Genomic DNA, 23912 nt, shown 5'->3' with positions numbered 1-23912 from the left:
ATGTGAAAATGGTAAGGATAAAGATCTTTATGATGATCCACTTCCACTTAATGAATAGTAAATACATTTTAACTTTCTTATAATTTTCCAAATAATATTCTTTTCTCTAGCTTACTTTATTCAAAGAATATAGTATATAACACATATAACATACAAAATATGGATTGGTCAGCCTGTTTTTATGTTACTGGTAAAGCTTCCAGTCAACAGTAGACTATGAGTGGTTAAGTTTTGGGGGAGTCAAAAGTTTTAAGTGAATTTTTGACTGCACAGGGGGTCAAAGCCCCTAATATCTGCACTGTTCAAGGGTCAACTGTACAGATGTCAAATAAGCACATAAAAAGGTGCTGTATATCATATGTTCTCAGGGAAACACACATTAAAACAAGGAGATACCACTACACATCTATCAAAATAGCCAAAATGCAGAAAATGTCAACTGCTGGCAAGGATGTGGTGCAACAGCAACTCTCACTCACGGCTGGTGGGAATGCAAAATGGTACAGCCACATTGGAAGACAGTGTGGTGGTTTCTTATAAAACTGAACATACTCTTAACATACAATCCAGCAATGTGCTCTAAGGTATTTATCCAAAGGAGCTGAAAATGGGCACATAAAAACCCACATATGTATGTTTATAGCAGCTTTATTCATAATTATCAAAACTTGGAAGCAGCCAAGATGCTCTTCAGTAAGTGAATGGGTAAACTGCGGTACACTCAGACAACGAAGAATTATTCAGTGCTAAAAAGAAATGAGGTATTAAGCCATGAAAAAAACATGGAGGAACCTTAAATGCATATTACTAAGTGAAAGCAGCCAATCTGAAAAGCCTACATGTATGACTGATACCTCAGGCTGTATGATTCCAACTACATCATATTCTGGAAAAGGCAAAGCTATGGAGACAGTAAAAAGATCAGGGTTGGGGGAGGATGGGATGAATAGGCAAAGAACACAGCAAATTTTTAGTGCAGTAAAACTATTCTGTATAATACTATATTGGTGGATACATGTCATTGTATTAACACATCTGTCAAAATCCATAGAAATACAACACCAAGAGTGAACCCTAATGTAAATTACAGACTTTGGTTAATGAAGATGTGTGGATGTAGGTTCATCAATTGTAACAAATGTACTACTATGGTGCAGGATGTTAATAGTTGGGAAGCTGTGCATGTGTGGCAGCAGAGGGTATATGGAAATTATCTGTACTTTGTGCTCAATTTTGCTGTGAACCCAAAACTGCTCTAAAAAAATTAAATATATTTAAAAGGTGTGTGTGGAAAAGTATAATAAACAAAATCACAAGTTTTATGACTTTGCTTTATATTATTTGAACTTATTTTTAAAACTATAAAACTGTAAACTCCTTTCCTTTGCTTTCTTAAGTAAAGTTCAACAGTAGATAAATCCTTCTCAAGGCTTTCTGCAGTACCTAAGACTCAGAGTGCTTACAGAAATAACAGTCAATATAGAGGAAAACAATGTATCATTCGGAGACTTCGATCATTCAAATTTAAACCTAAAGATCCATCACATACATTTTAACTTTTCTGATAAATATAAATTATGTTAACCTTGAGGCTGAACAACAGAAATGAGTCAACAATCTATTTCTAATATGAACAAAGATGACCAAAAACACCCCATACCTCAATTATTACAATTTTGTCCATATGAAATGCAAACTACTTACATACACACAAAAACTTAAAATACATTAACTCTGAAAAACATACTGCTACTTTATAGAATCATTTTTTCAAGTAAAGTTCCAAGCACTGTTTATCCATACATAAATTATCTTCCTAATAAGAACCTGCTTTTATTTTACATATACGCCAAATGATTTTGATACAGCATCCTGAAAAACACTAGAGAGCTGAATTCTGTCCTGTCATTCAATTGCATATCAAGTTAAGATAATGGCTAAGAGCCTGGACACTAAACAGGTAGAGGAGTTTTGAATCATAACTCTACTACTTTCTAGTTGTGTGATCTTGGGCACATGACAGAGCCTGTCTGCAAATCTAATTTCCTCATTTGTGAAATGAGGATAACTCAAAAATCTTATTTGGTGGATAAAATGAGAGAGCACAAATCTTAACAAATAGTACACAAAATGCTAGTTATTGTTTACTATTAAATAAATGCTTTTTTGGCCGGGCACGGTGGCTCACGCCTATAATCCTAGCACTTTGGGAGGCCAAGGCGGGTGGATCACGAGGTCAAGAGATCAAGACCATCCTGGTCAACATGGTGAAACCCTGTCTCTACTAAAAATACAAAAATTAGCTGGGCATGGTATCGCACACCTGTAGTCCCAGCTACTTGGGAGGCTGAGGCAGGAGAATTGCTTGAACCCAGGAGGCAGAGCTTGCAGTGAGCTGAGATCGCGCCATTGCACTCCAGCCTGGCGACAGAGCGAGACTCTGTCTCAAAAAAAAAAAACCTTTTTTGATTAGAGATTGCTTTATGTAACACAACATTGTTCATCAATAGATGAGTAAATGAGACTTGATACTCATGTTTTAAAAAATGACAGACTCAAAAAATTTGCAATCCTAGTAACACTTTAGTATATTTAAAAGAAGAAGTTTTTTTAAAGCACAGTTAGTGAAAAAGCATAATAAGCCACTTACTGATGTCCATCCTCTGCTCAACAGGTAAAGGACTGACACGGCTGACAAGTTTTGAAAGACATGTTGCTGCAAGGAGCTGAGCATAGGATGTCTGTAAAGAATAATTATTATCATAAATGAAATTAAAATAAAGCATTGTGATAGAAATGTTCTTCTGAGCAATAACAGAAATTCTTCTGGTTTTCCAAACAGGCAAATTTACAACAGATAAAATACGTCAATTTGAGATACATATATACAGAAAAGGATACACATACACAGGCATATAATCTCTCATAAGAAATCATTAGTTGAGGGAGGTATAGACAGTCATCTCAAATAACAATAGCAAACAGGAGAAATAAATTACTCAGTAAGTTCAAATAAAATATAGTACTCTTACCATGGTCTACAGCCCTCCACCACCTGGCCTCTGATTATCTCTTCAAATTCATCTGATTCCATTCTTGACTTTGCTCTGACCATGATAGCCTTCAGGTTCCTTTCCATATCTTCCCCACCCTGACCTCCGTGTTCCTTGAAACCCATGTCTGACTATATTCTCTCTGGCCCCCAATTATCTTAATACTGTACTCAAACTCTCTAAATGCATGCTCACTCTTTAAAATTTGGTTCACGTATTCACTCCACCTCCTAGAAATTCTTGCAAAGATACTCCCTCTTTTTTTCTCTAGACCAGAGGCTGGCAAACTATGGCCCTTGACCAAATCCTGCCTGTTTTTACATAGGTTGTGATCCAAGAATGTTTTTTACAATTTTAAACAGCTTTTCAACTGTTCAAAAAAATCAAACAATAACAATATTTTGTGACAGAAAAATATGTGAAATCCATATTTTGTTGTCCATAAAGTTTATTAAAACACAGCCACGCTCATTCATTTACACACTGCCTATGGCGGCTTTCATGCCACGATGGCAGAATTGAATAGTTAAGACAGAGACCACACGTGGCGCTCAGTGCTTCCTACTGCTGTTCAGAGTATCATAAACCGCAGTGAAGTAGGCACAACTCTACAGTGCCTAGAGAGCCATGGGTGTTTTCATGACATGACACATACCTTTTATTATTACCAGCGTATGTCTATCATATCAAAATAAGAAAAAATAAAAGTGGACTTCAAATATCTAATTTTTAAGGCACAAAGGAGTGTGGACTATTCTTTTATTGATTACATGGCAAAACAATGTGCTTTTTATGCAATGGTACTATGGTTGTCCTAAAAGAATATAATACACACTGACAATATCAGACCAAGTAATATCCCCAATATTCCCATCAAAATATTCCCAACTCAGGAAATCAAAAGTCAGAAAAAATAGGAAATTTGATTATCTCATCATAGTAGACTGTCTTTACAAATATAAAAAATGAGACTGCAACCAAAGTTTCCAAGTGGCTCATTTGTTAGTCAATCACACAGCCATTTACCAATGATGAGTTAATTAAATCATCATTGTTTTATTATAGCGGCCAAAGTTATGTGTGCAGAGAAAATAAGATTACTAGTTTCTGGTGGGAACAAATTCTCAAAGAGTTGAAGACATTGGAACAACATCAAAAGTCAATTTGAAAACAAGACAAATGATTTGGAAAGGTTCTCCTTAAGTCTTGATGAGTGGACAGATGTTTCTCATAACGCTCATACTCTTAATGTTACCAATACTTACTATCTGTTTATTCTAGAAGTCAATGCTGTGACGCAACTAAAGAATTGGCCTCTATGAAGACTGTGGGAGAACTACAGGCCAGAATATTTTCAAAGAAGTTGAGGACACATTAATTCAATATAAACTGAAGTAGAATCTGCTACGATATGTCACACTAGTGGTAAAAACATATGGAGCAGAAAAGGGCTTAGCTGAACAAATTTACAAATCTTGTGAAAAATGTAACACGTTTAAAGCCTATGGTTATTCACCATATTGTTCACCGGCAGATACTGTGTGGTAAATATATGAATCTATTTTAAGTTAATGAATCAGTAGTGCTAACAGTGGACTTCATTCACTTTTGTGAACTTTAGTTCTGTTCATTTCTATAAGATAAAGAAGCAGTATCTGAATATTCTGTATTGGAAATAATATTCTCACTTGTCTCATCACACAATAGTTTAATAGCTTATCAGTGATAAAGTTTCACTGCTATTTTTTTAGCTCAGGAATAAAGCTAAATTTTCTGAATGAGACAACCAAGTCACCATTGTTCAACACTAAATGGCTTTGGAACTCACTTTTTGCTGCAAAATTGATAACGTTCCTTAATAAATTCAACTTAAAATTACAAAATTGCCTAAAAAGTGCTTAGAACCTATATGCAGAACTTATACTGCAGTAAAGCCATTTTGATAACGTCATTTGAATTGCAAGTAATGTTAGGCAGCTTTATATACTTCCCACATTGTCAAAAGTTAAAACAAGTAGTGAGATCTCTATTCAGAGATATATTTTCTGAGCTTCAACTACAGCTCCAGCTTCAGATCTTGATGCAAGTGTAAAGGCAATTTCCATATTATAAAATCCATTTAACTGTGCAATTAAGAGCTCCCACCTAATCTTCAATTGGAAGTGGTCAATCTGCAGTATAATGACATGCTAAAAGGCAAATATCATGATTTAACAGAATTTTTTAAATGCCTTCTAAATGATGAATGTGCTTAATTATAATCATATGCTCATAGACTGATTATTAGTATTTGGCAGTGCCTATCTATGTGAAAAGATATTTTCAAATATAAGATATGTAAAATCTCATTATAGATCAGCATTAACATATGAACATTTGCAATCAATGTTGATGATAGAAAACAACTCTAAACTCCAATTAATAATAGCAAAATGTTATTCCCCAAAAAAACAGCTCTATTCTCTTCAGTAACAGACCTGTATTATTAAAAAATCTGTATCAGATTATTATATTTTGAATCTCATCAATAAAACTTTGTAGAAATTTGTTTTTTCCCTTTCTATAGATGTTCTTACTAAACATCTTCCATTTTGTCTCCTGGCCCACAAAGTCTACAATATTTGCTATCTGACCCTTCCAGAAAAAGTTTGCCAACTCTGCTCTAGAACACACAGTCTCTTACTGCAATCATTTCATAGCTATTTATATATCTGCCTCTCCAACTAAACAAAGAGCTACTTTAATTCATGTACATAAATCAAGTACGCAGTACAGCGCCTGGTTTGACATTTAAATATTTTACTAAATGAATATGAATGTCTAGACTACGAATATCTAGATGGGAGGCAGGCAAGAGGTAATCAGCATGCTTTCGAATCATCCTTTCATGTTTCTGAGGTAATTACAATCTGCCTCCCCTATCTAGGTTTTTTAAAGTTGTTAGTCAACTTTCTAAAAATGTAATTTTTGCCCACTAATATGAGACATAAAAAGAGACCAATAGTAATCAAGAAACTATCTCAATTCATTCCTACTTCATTTCCTGGCTCCTCCCTAAGTTTGCTTTCCAGGTTTTTCCAATTCTTTTCCTGATTAATCCCTTTAACAGTGAAACTACCGTTTCACAGAAACAAAAAAACCATGTGGCAGTATCTATCAGTTACCACTGCTAACACAGGCGTTCATTAACAATGACATACATCTACTGATCTTTCATGGTTAATCATTGTTACCAAATACTTACTGTTCCTCGTTCTAATAAAAGTTGACACTTGCTGAGACATTCTGGGCTGTCAATAAGTTCCAAGAGTGCTTTCTCAGCCTCTATTCTTTGTGTAAGATCAGTCCCTACGTAGAGATGAGTACATAACACTTCCAATTCAGCCAAACTCTTCAAAGAAAAAAAATTAATATTTTACTTCCATGAAAAAAATAAGGTAAATATTTAATCACAAAAAAAAGGGATACAAGTATCACATGTGTATTCATTAATTCAATACATGTTTATTGAAACACAGCTACTTACTAGGGGATACAGATGCAAACAAAACAGGCCCATCTCTTACTCCCGAAATTATTTACTTACAAATTGATAGTTCTGCAATGGAAAAGTACAAGAAAGGGAGAACTTGTCCTACAACAAGGATTTGGAAAGGTATGCCTGAAGAAATAATATTTATGCTGAGACCTACAACGTTGAATCAGATTTTTAAAAGACTAGAAGGCAGTTCAGGCAAAGAAAGAACATTTACCAGGGACCTTCAGTAGAATGGAGTTCAGTAATTTCAAAGCATTAAAGGTTAGTGAGGCTGATAAACACAGCACGGAGATACCAGATGAGGCTAGGGAGATGGATGGGGGGAAATGATCACGCACAAGTTGCAGATAACCAAATTTATATTCTTTCTCAAATTTTAAGAATTTAAGGCTGGGCATGGTGACTCATGCCTATAATCCCAGCATTGTGAGACGCCAAGGCGGAAGGATCGCTTGAGCCCAGGAGTTCAAGACCACTGCAGGCAACATGGCAAAATCCCCTCTACAAATACAACAAAAGTAGCCGGGTATAGTAGGGTACGCCTGTAGTCCCAGCTACTAGAGGGCTGAAGTGGGAGAACTACTTGAGCCTGCGAGGTCGAGACTGCAGTGAGCCATGATACCATCACTGTACTTCAGCCTGGGGACAGAGCAAGACCCTGTCTCAAAAATATATATATTATTTTTGTTATACGTTGATTTGGAGCTTCTGAACCAACAATTCCAAGTGCTGCATGATTTTCAGGAACTTTGACTTGATCCCAGGGTATTTCTAGCAATGTAATAACCAGTTATATTAAAGGCTCCCATTTTATAAGCATAAAGACTAAAGTGTTATGTTTACAATCCTATCTCGATGATATAAATCTAATCTCATATGACGGCATGCGACACATGGAAACCATCTAAAAAAAGAATCAGAAAATGAGTTCATCACTCCTCTCCAGCTTAAAAATTTTTTTGTTAAAGAGGTCTTCTGAAAACCAACTACCTCACTTTAAACTTGAATTAGAGAATTATTCTCTGAAAGAAAAAATATTGGCACAGATTTCGAAGTCAGGTAGGCATATGAAAATAATGGGATATTCATTTTTTAAAATGCCATCTTTTTGTCCTTTCTAGCCTGAATTTTATGCGGCAACCTTATACCTACACTAGCCCACACATTCCCTCATGTGCACGTGCATATACCGTCTCAGAAAAAGGAATACACAATTAACATCAAAATGAGACCTACTCCAGCTCCCATTATTCTTTTTACTTCTCTCTTCCTCTCTCCTTCTCAGCTCTTTTATAGCATTTTCCATTTCCCTATCTACATCAGAGCCCAGCATCCCAGACTTGGAAATTTCCTGCTAGAGTAAACACAGAAGTCCAAAAGTAAGATTTCAAATAGGCTGATTAAGATAAAGAACCTCAAATGAACCACATTTTAAACATTTCCCCCACCTAGATTAGCCCAAAAAACCCAGATTACTACTACATACTGTTCACAACAGTAAAATGCATACAATATTTATGGTTCATGAATACATAAAAATTATCTTGTTTTCTCCAGGGTAAGAAATACAAAAATAAGGGGCCAAGATGGCCAACTAGAAGCAGTGGCGATCAGAGGCTCCGAACCAAAACAGCATGTGAATCCTGCACTGATAACCAAGGTATCCAGGTTCTCTCATCAGGACTGACTAGGCAGTTGGGGGTAACCCACAGGGAGGAGGGAAGAGCAAGGTGGTGCAATGGCCCACCTGAGAGCCACACAGGGCGGGGAGCCCCTACTCCCAGCCAAGGGAAGTGGTCGGTGGCCCTCGAGGACAGAGATCCCAGAGAAAGGAACAGGTACCCATCTCTGCCATTCTCCAGCCTCCTCAGGTGACATCTCCAGGTATAGGAGCGACCCAGATTAACAGGGCCTGAAGTGAACTCCCAGCAAACCGCAGCAGCCCCACAGAAGACGGACCTGGCTATAGAAAAAAAAAAAAAACAAAAAACAAAAAACAGAAACAACAACAACAGCATCAACGAAGAGTCCCCACAAAAACTTCATCCAAGGGTGAGCAGCCCCAAAGATCGAAACTAGACAAACTCATGAAGATGAGAAAGAATCAACGAAAGAATGCTGAAAACCCAAAAGGCCAGAGTGCCTCTTCTCCAAATGATCACAACACCTCTCCAGGAAGGGCACAGAATTGGATGGAGGATGAGATGGACAAATTTTTAGAAGTAGGCTTCAGAAGGCGGGTAATAACAAACTTCACTGAGGTAAAGAAGCATGTTCTAACCCAATGAAAAGACGCTAAGAACCAAAATAAAAGGTTACAGGAGCTGCTAACTAACCATTTGAGAGAGGAACATAACTAACCTGATGGAGCTGAAAAACACAGCACGAGAACTTCGTGAAGCATAAACAAGTATCAATAACCAAATCCATCCAGCAGAAGAAAGAATATCAGAGCTTGAAGACTATCTTGCTGAAATAAGACAGACAGAGAAAAAAGAATGAAAAGAAACGAACAAAACCTCTGAGACTATGGGACTATGTAAAAAGACCAAACCTATGACTGATTGAAGTACTTGAAAGAGACAGAGAGAGTGGAACCAAGTTGGAAAACACACTTCAGGGTATCATCCAAGAGAACTTCCCCAACCTAGTAAGAGAGGCCAACATTCAAATTCAGAAAATACAGGGAACTCCAGTAAGATACTCCACAAGACAATCAACCCCAAGACACATAATCATGAGATCCTCCAAGGTCAAAATGAAGGAAAAAATATAAAGAGCAGCAGGAGGGAAAAGCCAGGTCACCTACAAAGGGAAGCCCATCAGACTAATAGTAAATCTCTCTGCAGAAACCCTGCAAGCCAAAAGAGTGGGGGCCAATATTCAACATTCTTAAAGACAAGATTTTTCAAACCAGAATGTCATATCCAGCCAAACTAAGCTTCATAAGAGAAGGACAAATAAAATCCTTTTCAGACAAGCAAATGCTGAGGGAATTTGCCACGACCAGGCCTGCCTTCCAAGAGCTCCTGAAGGAAGCACTAAATATGGAAAGGAAAAACTGGTACTGGCCACTGCGAAAACACCCTGAAATACAAAGAAAGACAAAGCACACTATGAAGAAACTGCATTAACTAACGGGCAAAATAATCAACCTAGCATCATGATGATGAGATCAAATTCACACATAATGATATTAACTTTTAATGTAAATGGGCTAAACGCCCCAGTAAAAAAACACAGACTGGCAAATTGGACAGAGTGTCAAGTTCCATCAGTGTACTGTATTCAAGAGACCCACCTCACATGCAAAGACACAGATAGGCTCAAAATAAAGGGATGGAGGAAAATTTACCAAGCAAATGGAAAGAAAAAAAAAAAAAGCAAGGGTTGCAATCCTAGTTTCTGACAAAACAGACTTTTAAACCAACAAAGATCAAAAAAGACAAAGAAGGGCATTACATAATGATAAAGGGAACAATTCAACATGATGAGCTATCCTAAATATATATGCAACCAATGCAGGAGCACCTAGATTCATAAAATGAGTTCTTAGAGACCTACAAAGAGACTTAGACTCCCACACAATAATACTGGGAAAATTTAACACTCCACTCCCAATATTAGGTAGATCAACAAGACAGAAAATTAACAAGGATATTCAGACTTGAACTCAGCTCTGGATCAAGGAGACCTGATAGATATCTACAGAACTCTCCACCCCAAAACAACAGAATATACATTCTTCTAATGCCACATGGCACTTACTCTAAAATCAAATACATAATTGGAAGTAAAGCACTCCTCAGCAAATACAAAAGAACTGAAATCATAACAGTCTCACAGACCACAAGCCAATCAAATTAGAACTCAAGATTAAGAAACTCACTCAAAACCACACAACTACACAGAAATTAAACAACCTTGCTCCTGAATGACTCCTGGGTAAATAATGAAATTAACACAGATATCAAGAAATTCTACGAAACCAATGAGAACAAAGAGCCAACACCAGAATCTCTGGGTTGCAGCTATAGCAGCATTAAGAGGGAAATGTATAGTACTAAATGCCCACATCAGAAAGCTAGAAAGATCTCAAATTAACACCCTGACATCACAACTAAATGTACTAGAGAAGCAAGAGCAAAGAAATCCAAAAGCTAGCATAAGACAAGAAATAACTAAGATCAGAGCAGAACTGAAAGAGATAGAGACACGAAAAATCTTTCAAAAAAAAAAAATCAATGAACCCAGAAGCTGGTTTTTATAAAAACTTAATAAAACAGACTGCTAGCTAGACTAATAAAGGAGAAAAGAGAGAAGAATCAAATAGACACCATAAAAATGATAAAGGGATATCACCACTGACCCCACAGAAATACAAACTACCATCAGAGAATACTATAAACACTTTTACGCAAATAAACTAGAAAATCTAGAAGAAATGGAAAAATTCCTGGACATATATACCCTCATAACACTAAACCAGGAAGAAGTAGAATCCTTGATTAGACCAATAAGTTCTAAAATTGAAGCAGTAAAAAAATAGCCTACCAAACAAAAAAGCCCAAGATCAGACACAGCCAAATTCTACCAGAGGTACAAAGAGGAGCTGGTACCATTCTTTCTGAAACTATTCTAAACAACTGAAAAGGAGGGACTCCTCCCTAATTCATTTTATGAGGCCAGCATCAAACTGATACCAAAACCTGGCAGAGACACAACAAGAAAAGAAAACTGCAGGCCAGTATCCCTGATGAACATTGATGTGAAAATCCTCAATAAAATACTGGCAAACCAAATCCGGCAGCACATCAAAAAGCTTATCCAAGCCTAGTGCCATGGCTCACGCCTGTAATCCCAGCCCTTTGGGAGGCCAAGGTGGGTGGATCACCTGACGTCAGTAGTTCAAGACCAGTCTGGCCAACGCAGCAAAACCCCATCTGTACTAAAACACAAAAATCAGCCAGGCATGGTTTCACGTGCCCGTAGTCCCAGCTACTCGGGAGGCTAAGGCAGGAAAATCCCATGAAGCCGGGAGGTGGAGGTTGCAGCGAGCCAAGATTGCGCCACTGCACTCCAGCCTGGGTGACAGAGTTAAGACTCTATCTCAAAAAAAGAAAGGAAAAAAAAAAAAAAGCTTATCCATTACAATCAAGTCAGCTTCATCCCTGGGATGCAAAGCTGGTTCAACATATGCAAATCAGTAAACATAATCCATCACAGAGCCAATGACAAAAACCACATGATGATCTCAATAGAATGATTCAGAAAATGCCTTCAATAAAATTCAACAACCCTGCATGTTAAAAATTCTCAATAAATTAGGTATTGATGGAACATATCTCAAAATAATAAGAGCTATTTATGACAAACCCACAGCCAATGTCATACTAAATGGGCAAAAGCTGGAAGCATTCCCTTTGAAAATTGGCACAAGACAAGGATACCCTCTCTAACCACTCCTATTAAACACAGTACTGGAAGTTCTGTCCAGGGCAATCAGGCAAAAGAAAGAAATAAAGGGTATTCAAATAGGAAGAGACAAAATCAAACTGTCTCTGCAGACAACATGATCCTACAATCTAAAAACGCCATCATCTCAGCCCAAAAACTCCTTAAGCTGATAAGCAATTTCAGCAAAGTCTCACAATACAAAATCAATGTGCAAAAATCACAAGCATTCCTAGACACCAACAATAGACAGAGAGCCAAATCATGAATGAACTCCCATTCACAATTGCTACAAAGAAAATAAAATACTGAGGAATACAGCAAGGGATGTGAAGGACTTCTTCAAGAAGAAGTATAAACCACTGCTTGAGGAAATGACAGAACGCAAACAAATGGAAAACATTCCATCCTCATGGATAAGGAGAATCAATATTGTGAAAATGGACATACTGCCCAAAGTAATTTACAGATTCAATGCTATTCCCATCAAACTACCATTGACGTTCTTCACAGAATTAGAAAAAAACTACCTTAAAATTCATATAGAACCAAAAAAGAGGCCGTAGAGCCACGACAATCCTAAGCAAAAAGAACAAAGCTGGAGGCACCACACTATCTGACTTCGAACTATACTGCAAGGCTACAGTAACTAAAACAGCATGGTACCAAAACAGACACACAGACCGATAGAACAGAATAGAGACCTCAGAAATAAGAACACACATCTACAACCATCTGATCTTTGACAAACCTGACAAAAATAAGCAATGGAGAGAGAATTCCCTATTTAATAAATGGTGCTGGGAAAACTGGTTAGCCATATGCAGAAAACTGAAACTGGGCCCCTTTCTTCCATTTTATACAAAAATTAACTGAAGCTGGATTACAGACTTATCCCAAAGTCTTTAATCCCAAAGCCATAAAAGCTCTAGAAGAAAATCTAGACAATACCATTCAGGATATAGGCATGGGCAAAGATTTTATGACTAAATTGCCAAAAGCAATTGCAACAAAAGCCAAAACTGACAAATGGGATCTAATTAAAGAGCTTCTACACAGCAAAAGAAACTATCATCAGAGTGAACAGGCAATCTACAGAATGGGAGAAAATTTTTGCAATTAACCCAAGTGACAAAGGTCTAATATCCAGAATTTACATGGAACCTTAAACAAATTTACAAGAAAAAACCCCATCAAAAAGTAGGCAAAGGTAGTGGCCAGACGTGGTGGCTCATGCCTGTAATCCCAGCACTTTTGGGAGGCGGAGGCAGGAGGATCACGAGGTCAGGAGTTGGAGACCAGCCTGGCCAACATAGTGAAACCCTGTCTCTACTAAAAATACAAAAATTAGCCGGGCGTGGTGGCAGGCGCCTGTAATCCTAGCTACTCAGGAGGCTGAGGCAGGAGAATCGCTTGAACCTGGGAGGCAGCGGTTGCAATGAACCAAGATTGTGCCATTGCACTCCAGCCCAGACGACAGTGCGAGACTTCATCTCATTAAAAAAAAAAAAAAAAAAAGTGGGCAAAGGACATGAACAGACACTTCTCGAAAGAAGACATTTATGTGGCCAACAAACATATGAAAAAAAGTTCAGCATCACTATCATAAGAGAAATGCAAATCAAAACCACAGCGAGATACCATCTCCCACCAGTCAGAATGGTGATTATTAAACAGTTAAGAAACAACAGATGCTGGCCAAGCTGTGGAGAAACAGAAATGCTTTTGTACTGTTGGTAGGAATGTAAATTAGTTCAACCACTGTAGAAGACAGTGTGGCAATTCCTCAAGGACCTAGAACCAGAAATATCATTTGACCCAGCAATCCCATTACTGGGTATATACTCAAAGGAATATAAATCATTCTGTTGTAAAGATACATGCACATATATGTTTACTGCAGCACTATTCACAATAGCAAAGACATGAAAATAACCCAAATGCCCACTGATGATAGACTGGATAAAGAAAATGTGGTATATATACACCATGGAATACTATGCAGCCATGAAAAGGAATGAGATCATGTCCTTTGCTGGGACATGGATGCAGCTGGAAGCCATTATCCTCAGCAAGCTAATACAGGAACAGAAAACCAAACACCAAATGTTCTCACCCATAAGTGGAAGCTGAACAATGAAGACACATGGACACAGGGAGGGGAACAACACATACAGGGGGCCTATTGTGGGGGTGAGGAGAGGGAGAGAGAGCATCAGGACAAATAGCGAATGCATGAGGAGCTTAATACCTAGGTGACAGGTTGACAAGTGCAGCAAACCACCCGGCACATATACACCTATGTAACAAACCTGCACATTCTGCACATGTATCTCAGAACTTAAAGTAAAATAAAACTAAATATGTATTTATATACGAAAATAAAAAGGAGTCCCTTTTCCCTCTCATGATCAACCTAAGAAGCCTTTTCCTTCATCTAATAAATTTGGAGGACTGAATTTTAGAACTGGTAATACTCAATATAATTAATAAACCGATCCTGCTGGCATGCATTCATCTAGGCCTAAGATTCTTTGAAGTAGACTTTGCAAAAAGAATTAGGCCAAGAAATAGTAACAGACTTGCTTAACAAAAGGCAGCAAAAATGAGACTAGTAACAGTGCCTCATAGGTTTGGAGGATTAAGAGTTAGTGTCATGTAACTTCTGGTACACAGTTGTTTTTAACATTACCTAATAATATTGTAATGATTTTAATTATATCCCCTTAAAATATATGTCCATGTCCCAACTCCAGTACCTATAAATGGGACCTTATTTGGAAATAGGGTCTTCACAAATCCTTAATTAAGAATCTTGGGGCCGGGCGCGGTGGCTCAAGCCTGTAATCCCAGCACTTTGGGAGGCCGAGACGGGCGGATCACGAGGTCAGGAGATCGAGACCATCCTGGCTAACACAATGAAACCCCGTCTCTACTAAAAATACAAAAAAATTAGCCAGGCGAGGTGGCGGGCGCCTGTAGTCCCAGCTACTCGGGAGGCTGAGGCAGGAGAATGGCGTAAACCCGGGAGGCGGAGCTTGCAGTGAGCCGAGATAGCGCCACTGCACTCCAGCCTGGGCGACAGAGCGAGACTCCGTCTCAAAAAAAAAAAAAAAGAATCTTGGTATGAGATCATGTTGGATTGAGAGTGGGCCCTAAATCCACTGACTGGTATTCTTATAAGAGAAAGGAGATAGATCTGAGACGCAGAGATATAGCAGGGAAAACCATATGAAGATGTAGGCAGAGACTAGACTGATGTTTCTGCAAGCCAAGGAACACTGAAGATTGCCAGCAGCCATCAGAAGCAGCTCGGCGAAAGGCATTTGAAATGGTTTCTCCTTCAGGGCCATTTCAGAAGGGACCAAACCTGTATATGTTTCAGATTTCTGGCCTCCAAATCTATGAAAACAAATTTGTATTAAGGCACAGTGGCACATGCCTGTAATCCCACCTACTCAGTAGGCTGAGGCAGGAGGATCGTTTGAGCCCAGGAGTTCAAGGTCAGCCTGGGAAACATAGTGAGACTCCCAACTCAAAAAAAAAAAAAAGTGTTGTGAGCACTTGAAAAGTAATATTAATAGTAATCAATTCAATAGCACCTAAATAAACCTATTTGGAAAGATTATGGAGAAGTCTGGAAATTATTTGTCTGTTTTGCTTTACTGATATAAAAAACCTCAAGACAGAACAGACCTGGGGTGTATTTACATAGTATTTAAATCAACAATGTTACCAATCACTCTTTTTTTCCAAAGATATTTCAGATTATTAACAAATGAAAGTCCATCCAAGATTAAAAAAAAAAAAAAAAAAAAAAGAGAGAGAAAGGTCTGAATTTTCTTTTACAAAAGACTGAAAGGGAAAATCAAGTTATTCTTTCACTGTAATGGTAACAAACATATACCTGGTATACAAAAAACCTTTTTAGAAAAAGTGATACACACACAAAGGCCCTTACCCTAGTAGAAAGGCATTATCTAGACATATAAAGTAATTAAACCCACAATATTGTGGTTACTAACCAATCAAGCAATCTTCTGTTTAGCACTTGATTTGCTAAGGAAACTTTATTTTTCATAGTAAACTGATAAAGTTTCATTTTAGTTTTATACATTGATATCTGAGAATATGATTAATATGAGAATGGTCTCAGAAAAATGGATCCCGTCTCAATTTGTTGACAAATCAGGTTTGAGTTTTTAAAGCTTCTACAAGTCTTAATGATAACATTAGAAGCCCATATAAATAACTAAGAGGTAAAACAAAGAGAACTGGACATCATTCACCTCCCACAGAGTAACTGTCACATATAAACAGGCCAGGCATGGTAGCTTACATCTGTAATCCCAGCACTTTGGAAGGCCAAGGTGGGTGAATTGTTTGAGCTCAGGAGTTCGAGACCAGCCTGGCCAACGTGGCGAAACCCCATCTCTTCAAAAAATAAAAAAAAAAAAAAAAAACAATCAGCCAGGTGTGGCAGCACATGCCTGTAGTCCCAGCTACTTGGGAGGCTGAGGTGGGAGGCTCTCTTGAGCATGGAAGGCAGAGGTTGCAGCGAGCCAAGATCCCACCACTACACTCCAGCCTGGGTGACAAAGCAAGACCCTGTCTTAAAAAACCACACACACAAAAAACAGACAGCATCCAACTTTCACACCCTAGGAGACAATGATGTAATCCTGACCATAGTCTAAATAAGGGTCTTCCAAATCATTCTGGACTTATTTCTGGCCTTTGTGCCTGACACAGAATTGGCCCCTAAATGAGGAGTTCTTTTTATATAGCAAGTAAAAAGTCACACAGGTAACTATCAACAGGTGAATGCTGAGTAAAAGCAGCCACACATGTGACTATCAACAGGTGAATGCTGGAAAGTATATATTGTATGGTTCTTAATAAACAGAAAGCAGATCAGTGATTTCCTGGCTGGGAGGGAAGACAGCAGAGGAGTGGGGGAAAAAGGGCACAGCAAAGAGAGATTATAAAGGGACACAAGAGCACAAGGAAACTTTTGGGGGGATGCATATGTTCATTTTTTTGATTTTGGTGACAATTTCACAGATGTATACATATGTCAAAACCCATCCAATTGCCCAGTTTAAATATACACATTTTATTATTAGTTGTACTTCAGTAAAGCTGAAAAAAGAGAATAAACGCTTTTGTTTCACGAAATAAATGTTCCCTAATAGTAAAACATAAATAAGCCACAAAAATCCACTTCAACTGAATTTAAAGATCTTGTCAATTACTTTCCTGTATCTTTCCTACCTTCTGGAATTAAGCTTCTTGATTACAATAAACAGAAACTGCCTTCATTTTGAAGTTACTCATTTCCCACAAACTCTTTTTTCTTCCTCTTACTACCTTTTCCTGAGTATCCCTGAAGGCTTTTATCTGGATCTCTTGGAATTCTTCCTTCTTACAATGAAATAGATAATATTTGTTTTAGTGCTTTATAGTTTACAAAAGTATTTCCACCCTTTTTTCAAACCAACCCTGAAAAATAGGCTCTTGTGAAGTATGTATTTTCAGTATATTTACTCTGCAGTTTAAAAAACTGAAGCTGAGATCAAATATATATAAATTCCTCAAGTTTAGAGATAATCAAATTCTGAGTCAAATACAAGTCTACAGACCCCAAATGCATGTTGTTTCCCCCCAACCTGCCCAAATTGCCACTCTTTATTTCCATCATCATCCACCTGGAGATGATGTCCTAGTCCATACTTCAAGAGACAGGGTCTTGCTATGTTGCCCAGGGTGGCATGCAGTAGCTATGCACAGGCACGGTCCCACTACAGATCAGCACTAGAGTTTTGCCCAGCTCTGTCTCTGACCTGGGCCAGTTCATCATTCCTTAGGCAACCTGGTGGTCTCCCATTCCCATATTGATGGGAGGTCAATATTATTGATGTTGAACTTAGTGGAGACACTTGATCGGTGGAGCACACTACAATACAGCCCAGAACCCCTAAGCTCAAGTGATCCCCCCACCTCAGCCTCCCAAGTAGCTGGAACTATAGGCACACACCACCATGCCTGGCAGTCCATATTTTTAGCCCTGTCTGTTCACCCTCTTTGTATTTGTGTACAAATTTCTTTCTCTTGGAAATCTAGAAAGATGTAATCAGCCAAAAATGTCACAAACAGAATTGAACAAGCTTTCCACTTTAAGTGCCCCATCTTTTTTTTTTTTTTTTTTTTTTTTTTTTTTTTGAGACAGAGTCTTGCTCTGTTGCCCAGGCTGGAGTGCAGTGGCGCAATCTCTGCTCACTGCAAGCTCCACCTCCCAGGTTCACGCCATTCTCCTGCCTTAGCCTCCAGAGCACCTGGGACTACAGGCACCTGCCACTCGCCTGGCTAATTTTTTGTATTTTTAGTAGAGACGAGGTTTCACTGTGTTAGCCAGGATGGTCTCGATCTCCTGACCTCGTGATCCACCAGCCTCGGCCTCCCAAAGTGCTGGGACTACAAGCGTGAGCCACCGCGCCTGGCCTGAGCAAAAAGGTTGGATCAACTGAGTCCCTTAAATTTTTCCTAACATTTTCTCGATTCTCATCAAGGTACCTCTGTTCTATCTAAAGTGCCTACCTCTTACTTGTTCTCAATTCTATCTCTTTCCTCACTCTGCCCCCTTATCTGGATTGCCTCCTATTAGGGAATCCAGACCCATTAATTCTTTTGGGACAGGGTATCCTAATTCACAGCTTCCTAACCAGAATGCAACTTCTTTGAATGATTCACAGGTATGCCTGAGATATTGATCCCTCTGCTCTCCAGGCAGCAGGGGCAGGGCTTGAGACACTGGGGAAAGTGCGCACTGATGGCCTTTGGCAATGAGCGGTTTATGTTAATGAGACACATAATTAACATTTTTTATGTATGTCATGATGTGAAAAAGATGTTTACCAGTACCCTAACCTCACCCTACACAAATCTGCTTCTTTACTCATCATCTTGATGGCATAATTTTTGCCTAGCTGTCCCTTTGGGTAGGTGACAGTAAGACAGAGGTAATGGGGAACATGGAACTTGTGAGTTATTAGGCCTACTAACTCTGTAATGTTGGGGAAGTCACAACTGTTTTAAGACTCAGTGTCTTCAGAATAAAATGTATATATGCACACTTTTTAAGTTAGTGGCAGGGCTCAACTCTATAGTGAGGATACGAAAACTCAAAATGCTAGGTATCGGTTATCACTAATAACAAATGTTCCTTAACTGATTAACAATATGATCCAATATGCTAAAAATAATTCAAACGGAGAAATTTCAGTTTTTTTCTAGTCAACAAAACTGTCTGATCTTATATTTGTCCAACTCCACTTCTAAGCTGTCTACAGGAATGTACTTCACAGTACAGTCCTGCAAAACCAATATGGGTAGTTTCGACATCAGCAGCTAATTTTTCCAACACTGTGCCTAGATAAGAAGAAGTCTTCCAGGACTTGGTGATTTCCTATACATCATCTTTCCATGTATGAAAAAATTCCAAAGTTCCACCATACCTTTTAATTTACTCTCAAGATTTGCACGGGCTCTGTGAACATCTGATTACCTATTTACAATCCATAAATCCTCCTTGTAAGATTCTTCCTGTGAAAATTTCCCAGAGGGCACATTTACTAAAGTGGTAATACATTATTTTGACCTGAGGACCCTTAGAAATGGCACGAAGTCAAAAGGTAATGTGTGGGGCTTACTACATAACATTCTAGAACTGTCGATTACCAGACAGTAACTGGTTTTAAAAAAAGACCCTTTAAAAGAATCAATAAATCAGCCAAATTATATGTCTGTGTGATCACAAGGGGTTCCAAGAAGTCTACAAGGGGAATGAGATTCTTAGATACACTGTCCCAATATTGTGAAATTCCCTTCACTCTCCCGGGTCATCTCCTGTCACCGACTGCCTCCCCGGTCCCATCCCTTTGTCCCAACCAAACTTAACTTTCTGCAGTACACCATGTTCTTCCACAATTCTTTGCCTTGGCTCACACTGTCCTTCTACCTCCATACCCTTCCCTTCCTCTTCACCTGGCAAACACCTACGATTCTTTCAAGGACCAGTAGACTGCAAGTTCCCTGAGTATAAACCATAGAGTTTTGTTCAGAGCTGTTGTATCTTCAGCGCCTAACATAGTAGGCACTCAATAATTAATAAATGGAAGAATGGAGGCTCAAAGAAACTTAAAGCATCTCTTAGCTGAGAGCATAGCAGCTCTGCTTCACTCTTTCTCAACGTACACGTTTGGCTGGCTGCCCCCTTTTCTGTGCTCCCATGATACTGTGACTGTTTCTACCATACATTTTTCACTTGTACTGTAATTCTCTGTGAACTGTATGAGGGCGAGGATAGTAAGATGTCATCCTTCAACCCCAGAACTTTCCACAGTGCTTGAGGCACGGCGGGGAGATAATAAATGTTTGCTGAATAACTGAAAGGGGATTTCAGAGCAGCCCGAGGATATACAAGCACGCGTCCCATCTTCGTACCCTCTGCGACCCTTGCGCCCGCGCCCGGCTCGGGTTTCCTCCTCCAAAGAGGCGGCCGCGGAGCCCTCCCTCGCAACTTCCCCCAGACGCAGCCCCCGTCTCCTCTGGCCAATTAAAGTCCAACTGCTGCCGCCGCTCCTTCGGTGGATCCCAAGCCCCCACTCGGGCTCGGGTTCAACTGTGTGGAGAGAGGCTGACGACAGAGCCGCGCCGGCGACGCGGCGGGAAGGCGGGAAGGCTGCTCCTCCGCTAGGCAGCCGCGCGAGGCGCGCCAAAGCCGGCCCAGCTGGGACTCCCACCTGCCCCGGCGCCACTGAAGCCGCGGTCAGCACGCGTGCCGCCGGCGTCCGCACCTTCCCCGGGGCGAGCCCTGGGCCTGCCCCCGCCCCCTCCACCCGCCGCCTCCAACCCAGGCTCGGCCGCCCCTTTCTCGGGCTCCGGCCAGGGCCTGGGGTGTGCAGCCCAGACCAGTGTCCCGGTCCCCGGCTAGGGGCAGAGGCAGGGGCTGGGACTCCGGGGACACCGACCCACGGCCCTGCGGCCTCCGCCGCTGTCCTCGGCCCTCGGTCTCCAGACCCCCGCGTCCCGCCGGGTTCCCAGGGCGGCGGAGCGCGGGCCCGCGGCGCAGAGCGAACTGACCTGGAAGTGCAGCGCCATCTTCCCAGGAGGCGGCGCCGGCCGGCCGGTCTGCACCCAGCGCCCGAGGGGAGGGAGCGGGGGCGGGCGCCGCGGAAGCCCCAGCCGCCCGCGGGGTCCCTGCGCCGCTCGCCAGCGCTCGCTCGCCCGCCCCTCACAGTCTCAGCCGCGCTCGGCGTCCGCATTCGAAGCGCTGGAGGGGCGGGGCTGAGAGGGATGGGGCGGGGCTGGGAGGGATGGGGCGGGGCGACGGAGGCGGGGCGCGAGGCGGGGCCGATAGGGGCGTGTCCTCCGGGAATCTCAACCGCCCTTTGCGTTCAGGTTTCAACCAGCGCGTGTTGGTGGGTCATGACCTCCAACCTCTGCCCTTTGACACAACTACCATGACCCACCTGTCAGCCGTGGACCCTGACTCATAAGTCTTCCAAAGGCTCTCTTTACCCCGACCCTCAAAATACAACTACTGCCCATGGCTCCCGACTCCTGCATCTCCAGAGATTTTCTTGTCTCCTAACAGCTGCGAACCACAGACACACACAAGCCATAACCTTTGACTCCCACATGCCAGCTGTTGCCTTTGACCCCTGACTCCCAGGGCCCAAATTCCATTGTTGCTTAACAACGTTTTTAACTTGATTTTGGTTAAAATTAAGCTGAGCATGTCTACCTGCTATTAAGTTGTAACATTCAAGCTTTACCTCTTATTCTTTGTCTGCATTTTGTTTAATATGAACTTGTATTTTACACCAAATGATTCCATTGAAATGAGAATTTATTGGAACAGAAGTGGGTCAAAGTCACTGCTTTCTGATGTTCTTCGTTTTTTCTTCAAGTTCAACAGTTCCATTTGGGAGCACTGTACTTTAGTATTTAAGAGGGAAACTCCCTTAAGCACTTCTTGTATTTGGGTCTGCTAAGAACAAAGTCTCTCAGCTTTTGTTAACATAAAATCATCTTAATTCACCTTCATTTTTTAAAGGATAGTTTTGCTGGGTATAGAATTTCACATTGGCTTTTTTTTTAATCTTTCAGCATTTTAAAAATGTCTTTTCATTGTCTTCTGGTTGTCATTGTTTCTATTGAGAAATCAGCCATGAGTCTAATTGTTGATCCTGTCTTTCACCCCCATCCTCAGCTACTTGAACATTTTTCTCTTTTTTTCTTTTTTCTTTTTTTTTTTTTTGTCTTCAGCACTTTGTGCTTGATGTCGCTAAGTTTGTGTGTGTGTGTGTGTGTGTGTTGTACTTATCCTGCTTGGGATTCATAAAGCTCTTTAAGTGTGAATGTGATCTTTTGCATCAAGTTTTGAAAAATCTTGGTCAGTATTTCTTTAAATGTTGCATCTGTCCCCTTCTCTCTCTCTCTTTCTTTCTCTCTCTCTCTCTCTCTCTCCATTCTGGAACTTCAGTTACATGTATAACTTTTTGCTATATTCCTTATTTCTCTTCTGTATTTTTTATTTGCCTGCTGCCCATTCCATAGAAACTCTGTTCTACTGTGTCTGAGCTGCTATACATCCCCTCTATTGAATTCTTAGTTTTAGTTATGGTATTTTCAGTTCTAGAATTTTCATTTAGAAAGTTGAAATTTTCATGCTTCCTCTTTCTCTCACATTTTAAAAATAGATTCCAAGGCTTTGATGAAATTCTTTATCTTTATTTTCTTAAACATTTTAGCTGTATTATTTAAAGCCCTTATCTGTTAACACCAATATCTGAATCATCTGAGTCTTCCTGGGTTTTTGGTGCTTGGCCCTTTTTTTTTCTTTTCTTTTCTTTTTTTTTTTTAAGCATCCTTTTTTTTTTTTTTTTTTTTTTTAGATTTCTTGTTGAATTCAAATGATGTAGAAGAAAATTTGTAGAGGCTCTGGATGATAGCAGGTTTCTCCAAAGAGGGCTAAGTTTTCTTGTTGTAGTAGACAGACAAGAGTACCAGTGGATCATTGAGTTTTTTAAATTCTGGTTAACTTCAGTTTTGACCTTACTCCTAGGCCATGGTCCTTACTAGGTCTTTCAACTAAAAGCCTAGAATGTGACTGGGCATGGTGGCTCATGCCTATAATCCCAGCACGTTGGAAAGCCAGAGAAGGTGGATCGCTTGAATCCAGGAGTTTAAGACCAGGCTGGGCAACATGGTGAAAACCCATCTCTACAAGAAATACAAAAAATTAGCTTGGAATAGTATCATGTGCCTGTAGTCCCAGCTACTCGGGAGGCTGAGGTGGGAAGACCACTTGAGCCCAGAAGCTAGAGGCTGCAGTGAGCCGTGATTGCACCACTGCACTCCAGGACAGGCAACAGAGCAAGAATCTGTCTCAAAAAAACAAAAGCCTGGAATGTTTGCCAAGATCCTTCCACCTTGTGTGGCTTGAACTCTAGTCTCTGTCTCTCCAGCCCTGTGTAGCTGCTGAAATCTTTGTTGAGCTTTTTAGGTACTGTTGTTCTGCTGGATTTCTTAGAGTCTCTTCATGTGCATGTATATCTTAGGAACGGACACAAATTTGGGGACTCACATCTCTAAAGTTTCTTTCTTTCTAGAATTTTGTCCCTCAAATCTCAGTTGCTCTTGTTCCCAAACTCCAGTCTTTGCTCCTAGCCTACTGAGACTGCTGCTTTCTGTTTAGCTGTTACTCCTTGCTACCGCTTGGAAAATGCCTTGGGGTGATGATGGGGAGGAGCAATGGGGAATCTAAGGTAAATTTGAATCTTACCTTTTGTGTTTTCCTTCTT

The 23912-nt window shown here is 40.1% G+C and overlaps 1 protein-coding gene across 8 annotated transcripts in view; it reads right to left on the bottom strand.

Annotated features, from left to right (window-relative positions):
• Positions 1-21378, bottom strand: part of RANBP17 (RAN binding protein 17) — a 436622-nt gene extending 415244 nt beyond the window's left edge. For all 8 annotated transcript variants that reach the window (XR_012414614.1, XM_005558506.5, XM_045394506.3 and 5 more), the window contains exons 1-3: positions 21187-21378; positions 6298-6444; positions 2651-2741 (exon numbers count right to left, since the gene is read on the bottom strand). Coding sequence is in view for 7 of the 8 variants with exons in the window: in XM_005558506.5 (XP_005558563.3) it covers positions 2651-2741; positions 6298-6444; positions 21187-21204 (256 nt within the window). In the remaining variant the exon portion in view is untranslated. The remainder of the gene's footprint in view (positions 1-2650; positions 2742-6297; positions 6445-21186) is intronic.
• Positions 21379-23912: the final 2534 nt, after the last annotated feature.

Source organism: Macaca fascicularis, chromosome 6 (assembly GCF_037993035.2).
Source record: "Macaca fascicularis isolate 582-1 chromosome 6, T2T-MFA8v1.1".
NCBI lineage: Eukaryota > Metazoa > Chordata > Mammalia > Primates > Cercopithecidae > Macaca > Macaca fascicularis.
This window is presented reverse-complemented; position numbering and strand designations above follow the sequence as displayed.